Consider the following 15,168-nt stretch of genomic DNA (forward strand, 5'->3'; position numbering starts at 1 on the left):
TATAGTGGTGCATTTGCAAAGGGGCTATTGAGTTTTCTAACTGACAGTTAAGAAGCACTTAGCAAGCTTGTTAGCTTGAATTGCTTTATTTTTTTACATTCTCGTTGTTGAAATAAACGATGGACAATCCTGAGAACAAAAGGAAAGGACAGAGTGAAGGTGAGAGGAAAATAAGTAGACCAGAAAGCGAAAATAACACCTCTCTTTTCAGTCCCATTCTAATTCTGTTCTCTGGGCTTTCTTTACATCTTCCCCCTTTTCTCTCATTGTCAGGAATGCTGACCTCAGCGCTCTTGTTTCCGTGCCAACCATCTCTCTCTTAATCTAATCATCACACCATTATTTCACTCCTCTTCCTCCCCCTCATTGTTCCCCTCTTCCCTCACCTCTCCTTCCTTGCGGCCCTGCTGCAGCCCACTGACAACGTAGAGAATGGGAAACAAATGAACACGGAGCAAAATGAGGAGGGCAAAAAAAAAAAAAAAAAAAAAAAACTGCTGAGTCATGCTTGGCAGAAAAGTATTTCATCGTTATGAGGCTCGGAGGAATATTATATGAGTATATTGTTTCATCGTTCCCTGCAGTGGTGGAAGAAAAACCCTTTGTTAATATCTATGATCAATTATAAAAAGTTGCTGAGTCATGAGTGGACGAGAATGTTTTTCATCTTCTGCCCCCCAACCCCCCAACCCCCTGTTTTTCTGTCAAGTTGTTGATACTGTAAGGGTAAAATTACAAATGGCAATGAAAAGTGTCAGAGTTGAGCACTGTGGGTTATCTCATTTTAAAAACATCTCTGTAGGCCGATAAATTAGATTAGATCCACATTTTTGCACTTTTGTCAGCAACGGGAGAGGTCACGAGGATTCTAAAACCGAGAATGAACAAAGTTGTTGAAATGTGTTGAAGTATGAAAATAATTTCTCTCCAGCCTCGTGTCCTTATTTTAAAAATGTTCAATAACGTTCAAATGATCTGTACAAAGAACGAATCATCTGATGAATGAGTGCGACGTCTGCTTTGAAAGATATTTCCTCACAAATGTGGTAAAATATGAACGTGTTCACAAGGTCACTGACGGTGTTTTTCAGTAACAAAGTCAAACGATGTTTTACTGCAGAGAAGTCTGTGTATTTTTTGTGTTTTCTGCCTTTTGCCAATGTAAGTTTAATGAACAGAGACAATGTCATAATATTTGTATGCAACACCCTTAAAATACAGGGCTCTGTCGGGCAATACTATCAGACCTGAATGAGGGAGTGCTTGCGTGCATACACCGGCAAACTGAAAATAATTAGGTATTTGAGCAGTAGAATTCACTTCTAAACGTATTTGTGGATACATACATATGTCACACGCCCATTCATTTGACAATGGTTTGGAAGCAAGAAAAAAAGTTTTTCATCACCATGAATGTTGAAAATATAGCTATAGTACCTACGTGAAGGAAACAATGGCCATTGTCGCACACAACCTGTTAATGTTGACTGTGTGTCTCTTCTTTTCACCTCCCCTCTCTCTTCTTTCACATTTACGTTTAATTGAATTATTACAGTCGCTTGCCTTTAACTACATAACAGACAGCTCTACAATACTTAAATTCACCCTTTGTTATAGTCCCTTTATCAAGTCAGATCAGGCTGATTACAAACCTCTGGTCTGATCCTACAACTGGAACATGCTACTGTAGCTGCACAGCACATTTAGATCATCGTTCAGAGCAGACCTTTAACACTCAGCAAAGTGTGTGTGTGTGACCTCTGATTGACCTTCAAAAAAACATCCAAACCTCCATGATATCTGAAGGACAAAATTTGGCGTCACGGCACGTATATTTAACACATCTAAAAATGCTGTGTTGTGTTTACAGTTGCCACTGTTGTTCTAATAGTAACCCGAGTTTATTGTGCATCACACTTTATCGTTAATTTAAAGCTCCAGTGCGTAAGAGTGTAACAAAGGGAGGACTCCTCCCAAGTGCTTTAGGGAACTACAGCAGCCTTCGCATAGAATGCTACACACATTTTACACACTAGACCTGTAAGCTCACTTTTAATTTCAGGTTATCAGTGGCAAAGTATGTGCATGTGCCACTCTGAAGGAGCAAGCTAAAAATACCACATCAGCCTTACACACACACACACACACACACACACACACACACACACACACACACACGGATATTAAGAACGTTTTAGCTGTGATACATCATTGAATCATGGAGGAACTGTAAATGATGACATCACGGAGAGAGAGAGAGAGAGAGAGAGAGAGAGAGAGAGAAAGCTTAAGAGAGATCAAAACCTCTCACACCTTGGAAATCACATTGAGCACACACATGCAAACACACACGCACACATAAAAACGTATTAACAGACAGAAGAGTCTCCGTGTTGTCAGTGACCACCTTCCAGACCCTGAAGTGTCATTAATGACTTCAAACAGGATGAATGGAGTGACTGGGGTATGAGGGGAGGAGCAAGAGGGGAGGTGGTGCATGTTATAATGACTTCATTTGACACAGTCGCTTTGCAACACTTCCTAATTCACCAGTCCAGACTGTCGTTGGCGCACACACACACACACACACACACACACACACACACACACACACACACACACACACACACACACACACACATGCAGCCTTTAGTCTGTTCTGAGTGCTTTACATTAGAGGAGTCTTTAGATGTTCTCAAATTCAGCAGTTTTGAGGATGAAAACTCAAATCATTACAACTGAACAGCAGCTAAATTTCATAGTTAATAGTTTTCAAAGACTTCATTTATCTGTGGTTTTGACATTCGACGTGCAGAATTTTAAATCTCATGTCATAAAATGCGTGAAGTTGTTATGATGACAGCAAAAGCTGCTATTAATACATGTTCAAAATGAAAAAAGGCATGTGTACATGTTGTATGTGTCATGCATGGACACCAGACTGAGTGAGCACAATCAAAAGTCCCAGAAGGCTCATCCACTGAGGATTTGGTTAGTTCACTAGGGCCACGAGAACCTTTACTGTGTGTGTGTGTGTGTGTGTGTGAGTGCGTGCGTGTGTGAATAGACCTCTGTGTGGAACCACAGAGGCATTTGGTCATGTTTATATCCTTGTTTTTGGCCTGGGCGACTGTGTACATATCAGGGAGTGTGCACATATTTGTGTGTTGGAACTCTGTGGAAGTGGACGCATACCGGCCCGGCGGAGTGGAGTGGAGCGCACACACACACACACACACGCTGCATGTGTGTGTGTCTGCACATACGCGAGGCAGACAGAAAAGTGTAAATAATATGAATACAAACACATAAGAATACAAAAGTCATAGGAAAGGGCTGTCAGCAGAGATTTGAAGCAGATTTGGACTCGGCGTGTGTTTGTGTGTGCGGTGAGTGTAGGCTAATCCTAAATTTATCGTTGGTGGTCGGAGGCGTGTGGTCACATCTGGACTCAGTTTCTTTACGCATTTCTCTCTTGTTTTCTTTGCGCCCCCTCGTCACAGCCACCTCACCTGTGCTCTCGCCCTCTGTCTTTTTTTCTTCTTTTTTTTTGACAACTGATTTTCTTCCACTTTCTTCTCATGTTCTTGTCCTCTCATTTTAAAAATATCTGGAGACAAACTTTCTTTGTTTCCACTTGGATGACACTTTGTGTGTGTGTGTGTGTGTGTGTGTGTGTGTGTGTGTGCGCGGGTGCATGTGTTCATTTCTGCACACTAATCCTACCTGCTGTTTGAGCTGCTGAACCAAACTGTCCTTTTCCCTTTTTAGAGTTGCCACCTCGTCCTGTGTTTTCTTCTTCTTGGACGAGGAGAGCTCCAGCAGGGCAATGTTGGCGTCCTTCTCACTTATGGCTGCCAGCAGCGCCTCTTGCCTGCAGAAAGAAAAATCACACTTTAAAATGAATGGATTGTCTTTGGCCCTCCTTTCAGAATTAAAGGTGCAGTCGGTGATGCTGCAGGTAGATGAGATAGATTTGCTGTGGGGAGCAATTCTATAATCACTGAGACATGTGAATGCAGTTTCAGCAGAAAAACACCTTTCAGGGCTTCTTCAAATGTGTCCAATTAAATCTAGTCATATTTCTCATTTTCTGCTGCTGGTGTCACACTCATCCAGTCACCTCCCTTTTAATGACTGGGAGACAAGAATCTTCAAATCTGGAGCGAGGAAACCAAAAGTATTCGCATGACTAGATACCAATTTGGGTGTGCTTTAATGTTATGGTGAACCCATGGCATGTCAACAAATGTAGGGAAATCTTCTTAATTAGAGCACCGCATTGTGATTTAGAAAGATACAACTGGTGCATTTTTGCAAAAACGCGACGCACACCATGTAATCAAGAAGTCCCCGCTTCATTTATGGTGGACATCATATGGCATATGTATAATCTTTGTCTTCCCTAAATTTCTACCCACGCCGTCAACAAGAGCAAAATACCAAAATCAAACAAAAAATAAGTGTATGCAGGAAGCAGTAAACATGTTTATCTCAAGTAATAAAATAATGAGACTTTTAGTTACAGCATATACAGTCACTTGGGCCTGTTTCTCATTTTTAACCCCCACTAGGAAAAGGATCTATAAATGGTAGAGATTAAAATCTACTGCAAAGTGGGACAAAGCATAAGCAGCCAGTTACAGGACAGTATGTTTTTGCCAAGGTCCGTTATGTTGTTGGACAAAAACAAACATTCATCACCTGGGAATACTGGTGGACCTATTTATGTTACGTATGTCAGACTGCAAACAAGTGTTGTAATGGTTAGTGTAACCAATGTTAGCTTTATGATTGTAGCTGGAGTAGGGGAAAAAACTCATAAGCTAGATAAAGGAATATTTCACTGATTTGCGTTTAGCTTTTTATTACTAGAATTGAAAAATTGTGGTCCTCGGTGACACTTCAACGTAGTCCTCTACCTCAACAGGCATCGGGACAACCTACGCCTTAATGTGAAACGGAGAGGTAGGGCTGATTTGCAGGGGCAGAGAGTGAAATTGATGCATCCTCTGCTAGTCAACTTGGCAATCAATAACAAGGTGTTCAAACACACAGAATGTGTGTTTAATTCAAATTCAAAATAATAAGAAAAGACCAAGTTTGATGACATTGTGAATCAGCATTAGATAATGGTAATCAAAGTCACTTTACTGGGAGAGCTTCGGCAGCAGCACACACATCTGATTTGTAACAAATGCACACAATAAAATGTAAAAACAAAAGACGACATACTGGCTGACGAGGCACCAAATATTTCTTTCCTTTCTCTGACATTTCATAACAGTTTTGCCCCAGAAGTTAGAAGTGCTTGATGTCAACGATCACTTATATCTTTACCAACACAAATACATACTCACATAACGACTGCATCTACTCTCCCCCTTGTCTCTTTCTATCTCCTTCCCTGTCTGAAGGGTCGGGCTGACAGATAGATAGCGTTCTGTGTGGTCAGGAGGCAACAAGCTGCATCGCATCCATCCCATCCACCACCACAGATGAAGCCGCGCCGCCTCTGGGTGGATACAGCCCGTGACTCCAGTTTTCTCTGGATTCAGTCATCTTCCAGAGGGACTGTGAATCACAGCGGTTCCCCCCCCCCACAATCACACAGGGCTCAAGGATTTGACCACACACGCACACAAACAACGACGCCAAAGGCTCACGTGAAGAAACAAATGTCTTCCGTCTGAGTTTGTTGCTTCTTACATGAAGTGAGTTGCATTTTCGCGATCAGGTAATCCACGTCAAAAGAAAACAATAGTAATGGAATTAAGAAAAGCAGGCCATACTCACTCTCACATCAATAAGCTTACAGATAACATGTGCATGCATAGACACAAATTCACACCGACACGGACCAAGGCATATGTCGTTCTTTTGTCTGACATTCATCCAGATACAGTGTTATAAAGTGTCCCTGCATGCATCTGTACTGCTGCAGCTGGACAAGTTCATTAATTCTACTGTGCATGTATTTTATGCAGTACAGTATCATAGTCAAAGGTTTTTCAGTATTTTTTCTGTCAACATGATCCTTGTCATTTTTCAAAAGGAAACAAAACACTCCTTCTCTCTCGTGGACGTGTTTTTAAGCCATGACAAACAACATTTTTTATTTCTCCAGGACTGTGACACATTGGAACACTGTCACACTGTTTCTCTTTGAAATACAAACACACTCAAATTCACTCACACACACACAAAAAGCCAATGGAACTTTGGTCTTATGAAAGCTAACAGTGCATCCAGTTTAACTCTATATCCAAGAGTGTTACCTGCCAGCACCTGCAGCTTGTAAACCCCAGTGATAAAATGATATTTATTCCAGAGACACTCATCCAACTCTGGGCCGCTCTATGTCGTTCTCTTCATCTCTAATGCACACACACACACACACACACACACACTCACTCAAAGCACTCTCTGCTCGGCCTTTGCAACTAAACACGCGCTCGTGACAAGTACAGGTTGCGGTTACTGCTGCTGCTTTGTGATCAGTACAAAAAACGGGTTTAAGTGTCGCAGTATTCTGCTGAATCTTTAGAGAATTTGACCATCAGAGGACGCTTTAAAACAGCGCGCTCTCAGCAGTGCTGGCAGCGCGTCCTTTCAGTTGAAAACAGTGAAGGCAGCACTGCGAAGACGAAAGGTTCCCAGCGGATACGATGCCTTGGATCTGTAACTTTTCAAGTCTTTCCTCTGTGTAGCAATATGGAGGATAAAAAAAGGCCTGGAAACAGTAAGTGGAGAATAAACGCTTGTTATAGACGTTATCACTTCAATTTCCACCTTCTGTCATTTCTCATACTATATATATATATATATATATATATATATATATGGTAACACTTTAGCTAATGGAACACATATTCACCATTAATTAGTTGCTTATTAGCATGCAAATTAGTAACATATTGACTCTTAATTAGTTCTTATTAATGCCTTATTTTGCATGGCCTTATTATACAACCAGTAAGCCATTAACTAAGCATTCTCCCTCAATAACCTCAGAATTATTGCTTATTAGCAGTAAGTAAGGAAGTTGTTGTATATGAATTAGGAACTCAATATGCTTTACTTAGTATGGACTTTATAAGGTGGTAGTATCACAAGAATAGTTATTCTCCCTTAATAACACCTAATGAATATGAAAAAAAAACATAAATACTAAAGTGACATCTTGATCACTACTAATTCACCAATAGTTGAACACTTATTAACCAACACATGTTCCCTAATCTAAACTACTACCACCTTATAAAGTCCATACTATTGAGGGAAAACGCTTAGTTAATGGCTTACTGCTTGTATAATAAGGCCATGCAGAATAAGGCATTAAGACGTACTTAATAATGACTAATTACGAACAAATATGTTACTAATTTGCATGCTAATAAGCGACTAATTAATGGTTAATATGTGTTCCCTAAGCTAAAGTGCTACCATATATATAGTATATAAAGTGTTCAGTAGGATTTTTGGGCACATTTTTTTTCACTTCAAAGAAACACTGCTTTTTTTAAATACACACTTCAAAAAAATCAAACATCCACTAACATCTGGCTTTTGTCTTGAGAGGGAAAGGGTACAATCACCATTCATCCCCAGGTGAAATGACTCCGCAGCAGCAGTCACAGATACTTATTGGCCTCGGCTCGGATGGAAACATTACACCTGATTGGACACGCTAATTTCCATCCCTCTTCTGCGTCATAGCGTCGCGGGAGGCAATAAAAACCTGTGGCCTCTGTCAGTGACTTCTGAGACTGTTTGTCTCCTCGGCCACAAATTGCATTATCCTACATTCAAGCAGCATGTGAGCATATTTTAGTCTGGAAGTCTGACGAGACTGACTGCTATGATATAGAAACTGGCCTCCACGTTTCCCTAAAACACTAGGACAGAAAGTTCTGGATTAGCAGTGACGACACAATGCCATGTTTGTTTGATGCAGGTGTCGAGTCGTAAAACAGCCACACGTGTATTGTATGAATATATCCTTCCCTCTCACTCGCTCACTCATTCACTATCAGTACCTCTCACCCACTTTCTCATCCTCCTCTTCACTTCACCCCCGTCCTCCGTCACTCCCTCTATCTCTCCACCTCTCCCCCCTCTCTCTGTCTGTGAAGATGACAGGGGGAGCGGGGGGGGAATTCTTTCCATTGTTCGCCAGTCGTGTGCCATGATGTCATCGCCGTGGCGACAAGGTAGACAGTAAGCAGAAACACACAAGTGCACCAGACACCTGACCCCGACACACACGAGTGCAGACACACATGCACAGAGGCTCTCTCTCCCCCCTCCCGTCCTAAAACCACTTAAGGCCTCTCGTTTTATCAGAAACACCAAAGCCTGGTCTTAGATCACACACATATTTCTACACACACACACATAAAAGCAGCTTCCAGTGTGTGCTGCATTGTCTCTTTCATGCTGTCGCTCTGTACTGCAATCTCTAGTGTGTGTGTGTGTGTGTGCGTGTGTTCAATGATAGCTGTATGGCTGTGTTATGACAGCATGTGTTTCCATGTGTGTCCATGTGCTTATAAGGATGTACTTGAGAGTACTGTGTGTGTGTGTGTGTGTGCGTGTTCACAGGTTGTCTGCGAGAATCCGAGGCTCACTCCTGTGCATTTGTATGTGTTAGAGAGACGTGTGTAAAGTAGATTCAGTGCTGTATAACAATGGCCAGTCTTTGTCTGAGACAAACACAGAGCTATTTTTAATCGCCCCCCCCCTCTCTCTCTCTCTGTTTCTTACTGAACAAAGCAGTTGTTTTCTGTGACACTGTCTGATCCGGTTACACATGTGGCCTCTCGCAGGACACCACCGTTTACTCTTTTACCCCAGCAGGATGTGGTGCTCGTCAAGCTCGACCTCATTTCTGTGAGGGGAGCTTTACAGTGCATGCACAAACGTCCTCAATGGAAAGATTTTGCCAAAAGATTTTGAGATTTTGCCAAAACCAACTCAACAGTCAGCAAGTTTTCATGCACAGTTATGCACTTTTATTAGACTGTCCTTGTCCCAGTATGCAAGCTCTAGCAGGGAATTGATTAATTGAATAAAGTGTGTCAGCCTGTTAACATTAGCCGTTTTCAGGTTGACCCAGGGCTTCAAATATTTAAATCTTTTTAAGCTTAAAGAGCATCGATTTGTTCTCCTCTCTTTGGATCGTTGTATTTATCACAAGTTCTATCTGTCTCTGAAGTCAAGCAATCAAAATTTCTGCAATACTGTTCGTGGATGTGGAGAAACACGTAGAAACATAGGATGACCTCAAACAAGCCATCACTTGACAAGTAGACTCAGCCACTTCCTCTAAACGACGACCAGAATGATGATGAAGCTGCTTAAACACAGAGCATTCAAGATGTAGAAGGATTCCCAAGATATAAGTGACTTACTGTAAATAAGGAGAAATGAGGGGCGACCTGGGTGCAAGCGGCTTTCCCTCATTAACATTATTTAGCTTTCATTTGAAAATGAAGTGATATAAATGCAAGCATATACACACACACAAACACTCACTATTTTAGTTTATGTGTCTAAAGAGTGGGGCCCCCTTTTAGAGAAGTGCTTTTCTCTTAGCTGACAGCCTCTGTCCCGGAGTACACAACTATCGAGCACCAGGCTTCGATCCTATTCTCGTCTGCTCTCACACACAAACACGCACACTGAAGGTGTGAACTGCTGCTGCTGCTGCTGCTGCTGCTGCAGTACTCAATAGTAAGAAAGAAACAGGTGCAGATATAAGAAGCAAGAATGAAGGCCTCTTTAAAATGTCATACACCTTTTAAAACACACACAGTCTGCTTATATGTGCAGCATCAAAGCAAAGACAGATTTATAATAAAACCATTCACTGCTGCTCTCCATCATACAAAGTTTTTATTAACAGCAGTGATTTGAGAAAATGACTGACACCTACCACAGTTACCCTAACCCTTACGTACACTGAGAATGTTCAAAATGCTCTTGAGGGCGACATTAAACACAACAAAGGGATAATGGCACACACACACACAAAAAAGATGATTGATAATTCCAGCAAAAAAAGGAATGTCTCCTCTACTTTTATTCAACGCCAAAACCAAATTGTGTTTACTGATCTGGAAAATTGTTTGTAATGACAAAAACGTCTGTGTGTGAAAAAAAAAGGAAACAAAAAGAAGTTTGCATGCGTTCTGTCCGGCAGGCAGCAAGTTTGTGATTTGTTTTTATCTTTGACTCGGGAAAAAGATTCAGCATGTATGAATTAGTTACGTCTAATGGTGAGATTGCAGATCGTAACAAACAAAGGACTCCTTCTTTCTGCCGTCCTTTTCCCCGAGTGCATCAGGGAACTACAGTGGCCTTTGCATACCAGAAAGGACGTGGGATTTTTGTTGTTTGTGTATTTTTGATTCCTCTTGAAAACATGAAACTCATGCTCTGCCTGGTTTATGTCTGCTCATGCTGCTGTAGTGTAAAAGGCTGATTCTAAGGCTACAATTTTATACACTTATTGGTTACTATAGTGAATTTCTGCCAGTAAACCATCCTGACACAACACAGAGCATTTTGGCTGCTTTCTTCCATTACTATGTTCAAACATACAGTATATACAAAGGCTATAAGAATGTGCAATATAGAGTACTACAACTATATAAACACACCTGAGCTAAAGTACTCAAAATGTTTAAAATGGGATTGAATTTGGGAAATGTGGACACAGTTCAAAGTTCACTTGGCTCATTTTTATGAACAAAAAGAAAAGAAAAACTAATTTTAATCTGATTTTGTGACTTCTGCACAATTATTGCTAACTAAAAATGCAATATAATAATATAATAATAATATAATATAATAATATAATCATAACACATTTTAAAGCCTGAATATGTGACCTATAAACACACCCCCCCAGGATGTCCATATAAAGAGTTGTGTGTTATCCCCAAGGCAAATTTACCATGTGTGCACCTGCGGCACAGGCACAAAGGGTTAAAGCACCCCATTGTATAATGTGAAACAAAGGTAAGATTCGCTGTGGCTGTCAACCCCGGTAGAAGTGGGTCAGAGACACTGGACGTAAATATGGGGAGAGAAATTGAAAAAGTGAGAGAAAGAGAGACCAAAAGAAAAGTGTTAGAGATGGTGTACAGGATACCTCTGTGTGTGTGTGTGTGTGTGTGTGTGTGAGTCAAAGAGGGAGAGAAAAGCTCCCCTCAAGGAGCTGTTGTACATCAGAGAGGCTTAAAGAAAGACGGCAAGAAGACTTACACACACACAGAGAGAGAGAGAGAGGGAGAGAGGGAAACAGCACTGACAGGAAAAACGAATAAAATAACAGGAGGATTTGGAGGGAAAACAAATCAAAGAGAAGTGAATGGGGACACGAACGGATAGAAGGAGAGGGGGGAAGAGTAGCAGGAAGAGGAGGCAGAGACACAAAGGCAGTGAGAGGATGGTGAGAGAGGGGGAGAGAGCGAGGGCAGGTGGGACTACTGCGCGACAGAATGAGGATCTGTTTTTGACATATTTCCCCCTTTTCACTCAAACAGGGGTTTTCTCTTCGCTCGCTCGCTCCTTCACCTCCTAGTCTCTGCCTGTATCTCAGACACACACGTTTAAAAAAAAAAACCCACACTGTGACTAATAAGAAAGGTGTAAAGAAAGCATTATCCATGGTCTGCGGGAGTTCACGGGACCACACACACACACACACACACAGTGAAGTGTGACTAAAGATGCAGCTTTTCTTAACACTAAATCCATTTTTATGCTGAACTACAGAGAGCGAGACATCTGCTTACAATCTGTCAGCACAAACTCGCTCCTCTAACAACACCTGGTCACAGTGCTGGACACCTGGGACCCTCTAATGTTTGTTAAAACACACAGTCGAGTGGCAGATGCAGAATGACAGTCTGTGGTCACCTATGATCAATGGACATTCTGTCGTACAGCTCAATCATGTGTTCAAGCAGACTGCACTGGAACAAAAACAACTTCACACATTCTTCAGCGCTGCGAAATCAAGTACGTCTGTCAAGTTTAACGGTTTTGCGTGGTTTCCCTGAGATGGATGTCATAAACACGAGGATTTTGGCAAAGAGCTTCTGATGTAAACGCTCATCATTTTAGAGTAATCACTATCAAAATCACATTCAGATTAAAATCTCATTTAGCCAAGACATGGTGAGTTAGCAGCATCGCACGTGCAAGGCAGCGGTCATCAAATCACTACGCGTCAGGGGTACATACATTTGGCAGTCATCTGCATAAACCCAACACAAAAACACGTGTTAGGACAAGATGGTGGCAGATGATCAGCTGTGGCGACCCCCTAAAAGTAGAAGCAGCAAGAAGAAGAAGAAGACCTGCATAGAAACCCAACAGGACCCAGGTACAACAAAAAAGGAGGGGTCCCAGAATAGAACCTTGTGGCACCCCACAGTGGAGAGACACTGCAGTAAACACATTCAGACTGATGCAGAAAGTTCTCTCAGACCTGTCTCAGGCTGCACCTTTAATGCCAACCCAGTGCTTAGGATGGGAAATTACTAATTTCTGCTAAGGTACACTAAAGTCAAAGGTCAAATCAAGAAGAACAAGGTTAACTCCAAACCAGTAGAATCAGTAGCTAAAAATCTATCATTAAAAACCCCTTTGAAAGTGCAGTCTCTGTGCTGTGCTGTGCTCTGGGTACTACACTAGTGGAGCGACTGCTATAGTCTCGTTTAAAAATGAGAGGGACACAGGCTGAAACTGACTGAAGACAGCAGAGCAGGGCACAGAGATGGACAGATCAAGGAGGTGAGATGAGAGGTCTTGTTGACAACTTCATCAAGCAAAAAGTGGAGAAAATCCTCAAAAGGTTCAGAGGGGGCTTCCAGGCTGACAGATTCTGGGACTGGGAACAATTGAGTCGATGGTGCTAAAGACAACATGCGGCAAGTTAGATCAAATGATTTATGAGAAAAATATTTGGTCTTTCAGGCTTTAACGGCGTCCTGGTAACGCTGCCAGCTGTCCTTCAACATGTGGAAGGATACCTGCAGCTTGTACTTTGTCCACCTGCGCTCTGCTCTCCTGCGCTCTTGTCTGGCAGCACGACGTGCATGTCATTTAGCCAGGAATGAGGCGTTGGTTGGGGACGATTGGTTTTTAATGGAGCCTCCATTTCCAGGGGTAAATGCACAGGCGGAGTGAGAGGAGCGCGGTCAACTCCTCAGAATTAAAACCTCAGGAAGAATCCTTGTTAATGATGTTAACATTAACAAGCAGCCGGAAACTGAGCCGCAGTGGAAGAGCAAACTGACCAAATGAACTGCAGATAGACCACACAATAAGACCAGGTCACATGATCAAGACAACACACATTAATGTTACAATTCTCAACCATAATTATATATATATGTGTAAATAATACATTTTAGCTGTTTGAAGGGTTGAAACTAGCACTTTTCGTAGGTAAGGAACTGAAGCTAAAAAAATTAAAACTGCCTTTTTATTCTGTTTTTACTGCACTCAAGTGTGGCAAAGTACAAACAGCAGCCACATTTAATTGCAAACAACACCATGAGATATTTTCATTATCTTTAAAAGCTAAATTGCTGTTTTTATTGCAATATAAAAAGCCAAATAACTGATTGATTACATATTAAGTGCTCAGTTTCTGCAGCAGCGCCATGGGTCGGACTTTCACTTCACACAAAATCAAATGTGTCTCTCTCCTTCACTTTAACAATCACAATTCTTCCACTGGTCCGTCCCGTCCTCCTCTGTTTGTCTGTCCACCACCGCTTCATTATTTCCAGAATAGAAAAGTAATCGCTTGGCAGTCGTAACATACAATCAGAGGGATTGAAAAAAGTGTGTGTTTTGTTTTCTACTTTTTTGATATGTTTTCCCTCTTCATTGCACCGTCTTCCTCTTTAATTGCTGTTTAATGATCTGTTTGATGGCCTGGCACGAACAACGTGTAATCAGCTGAGGTTTTGCCGCATCCCTTTTTCCTTTATCTGCTCTTTTTCTCCACTTGTTTCTTTTGGTTCCGATGTGTCCGATTGCCTTGCCGCTCTCCTGTTTTCAGTTCTTACATTCATTTTCTTTCTTTTTTTTAAACTCTTTTAATTCAGCTGGTTTCAGTGCGGCAGCTCTGGAATACATGCGCAGACACATGCAGTGAGTGACATCATAACGACACATTATAATGCAAAAGGTCAGGACAATAAAAAGAGGCCCCTTTTTTTCTGTAGCAATTTCAGCTGAAGTTTGCAAAGCTTCAGAAAACCCTATTATTTAAATGCAACTTCGAACTGTAGCACATCTTTTATAGCCTCTATTTTCCTGATTCGAATCTCTCTCCCAGTCTCTCACAAGGGAGAAGAAAATAAATCAAAGAGGACAGACGAAGACAGAGAGAGAGACAGAGAGAGAGAGAGAGGGTAAAAAACCAAGTGCTAAGAGGGGAGGACGAAAGAAAGAGCAGGGCGCCCTGTTTTCAGCGAAGTGTCAGAACCATGAGCCCCCATTTTTGTCACACTAAGCTCTCCACATGTCTGCCATACACACACAACAACACACAACAATTACACAGACTGGTTTTGGCACAGTGTGGATTAATCTCATTGCTGTCTGACAGGATCAAAGCTCTCTTCTCTGAGTTTACAGGACTGCCACAAGCATGTGTTCATGCGTTTGTGTGGGAGGATGTGTGTGTGTGTGTGTGTACGTAAATCTCCCAGCATTCCTCTGGGAGCGAAATCTTCTCAGAAGTCATCCCGTCTTGTCAGGGTTTTTTTGTGAGTGAATGTGTGTGTGAGCTTGTATGTGTATCTTTGTGAGGACCAAAAAACACAGTAGGAAGTGAAACATTTGGGACACTTTGGGCTGATCTTCACAATTTTAAATGGGTTTTTCAGGGTTAAGACCCGGTTTGGCGTTTAGCTTTGATGGGTAAAGTTACGGTAAAGGGCTATAAAATGCATTATGTCCTCACTAAGAATGCCGCACTAGAATATGTGTGAGTGCAAGTGTTGTTCTGTTAGTGATGACTTCCTGGCCGCAAAGAGCGGAGCCGTCGCCCAAATAACAGACGTGTTGAGAGCAGAATCGTTTGATTACAATCATTGATTATTTTTGGAACGAAGTGAATGAATGAATGGACGAATT

At 41.7% G+C, this 15,168-nt stretch overlaps 1 protein-coding gene across 3 annotated transcripts in view; it reads right to left on the bottom strand.

Annotated features, from left to right (window-relative positions):
• LOC131456297 (ELKS/Rab6-interacting/CAST family member 1-like) overlaps nt 1–15,168 on the bottom strand; it is a 101,918-nt gene that overhangs the window by 23,790 nt on the left and 62,960 nt on the right. For all 3 annotated transcript variants that reach the window (XR_009239902.1, XM_058624525.1, XM_058624524.1), the window contains one exon: nt 3,727–3,874. Coding sequence is in view for 2 of the 3 variants with exons in the window: in XM_058624525.1 (XP_058480508.1) it covers nt 3,727–3,874 (148 nt within the window). In the remaining variant the exon portion in view is untranslated. The remainder of the gene's footprint in view (nt 1–3,726; nt 3,875–15,168) is intronic.

This window comes from Solea solea, chromosome 3 (assembly GCF_958295425.1).
Source record: "Solea solea chromosome 3, fSolSol10.1, whole genome shotgun sequence".
Taxonomy (NCBI): domain Eukaryota; kingdom Metazoa; phylum Chordata; class Actinopteri; order Pleuronectiformes; family Soleidae; genus Solea; species Solea solea.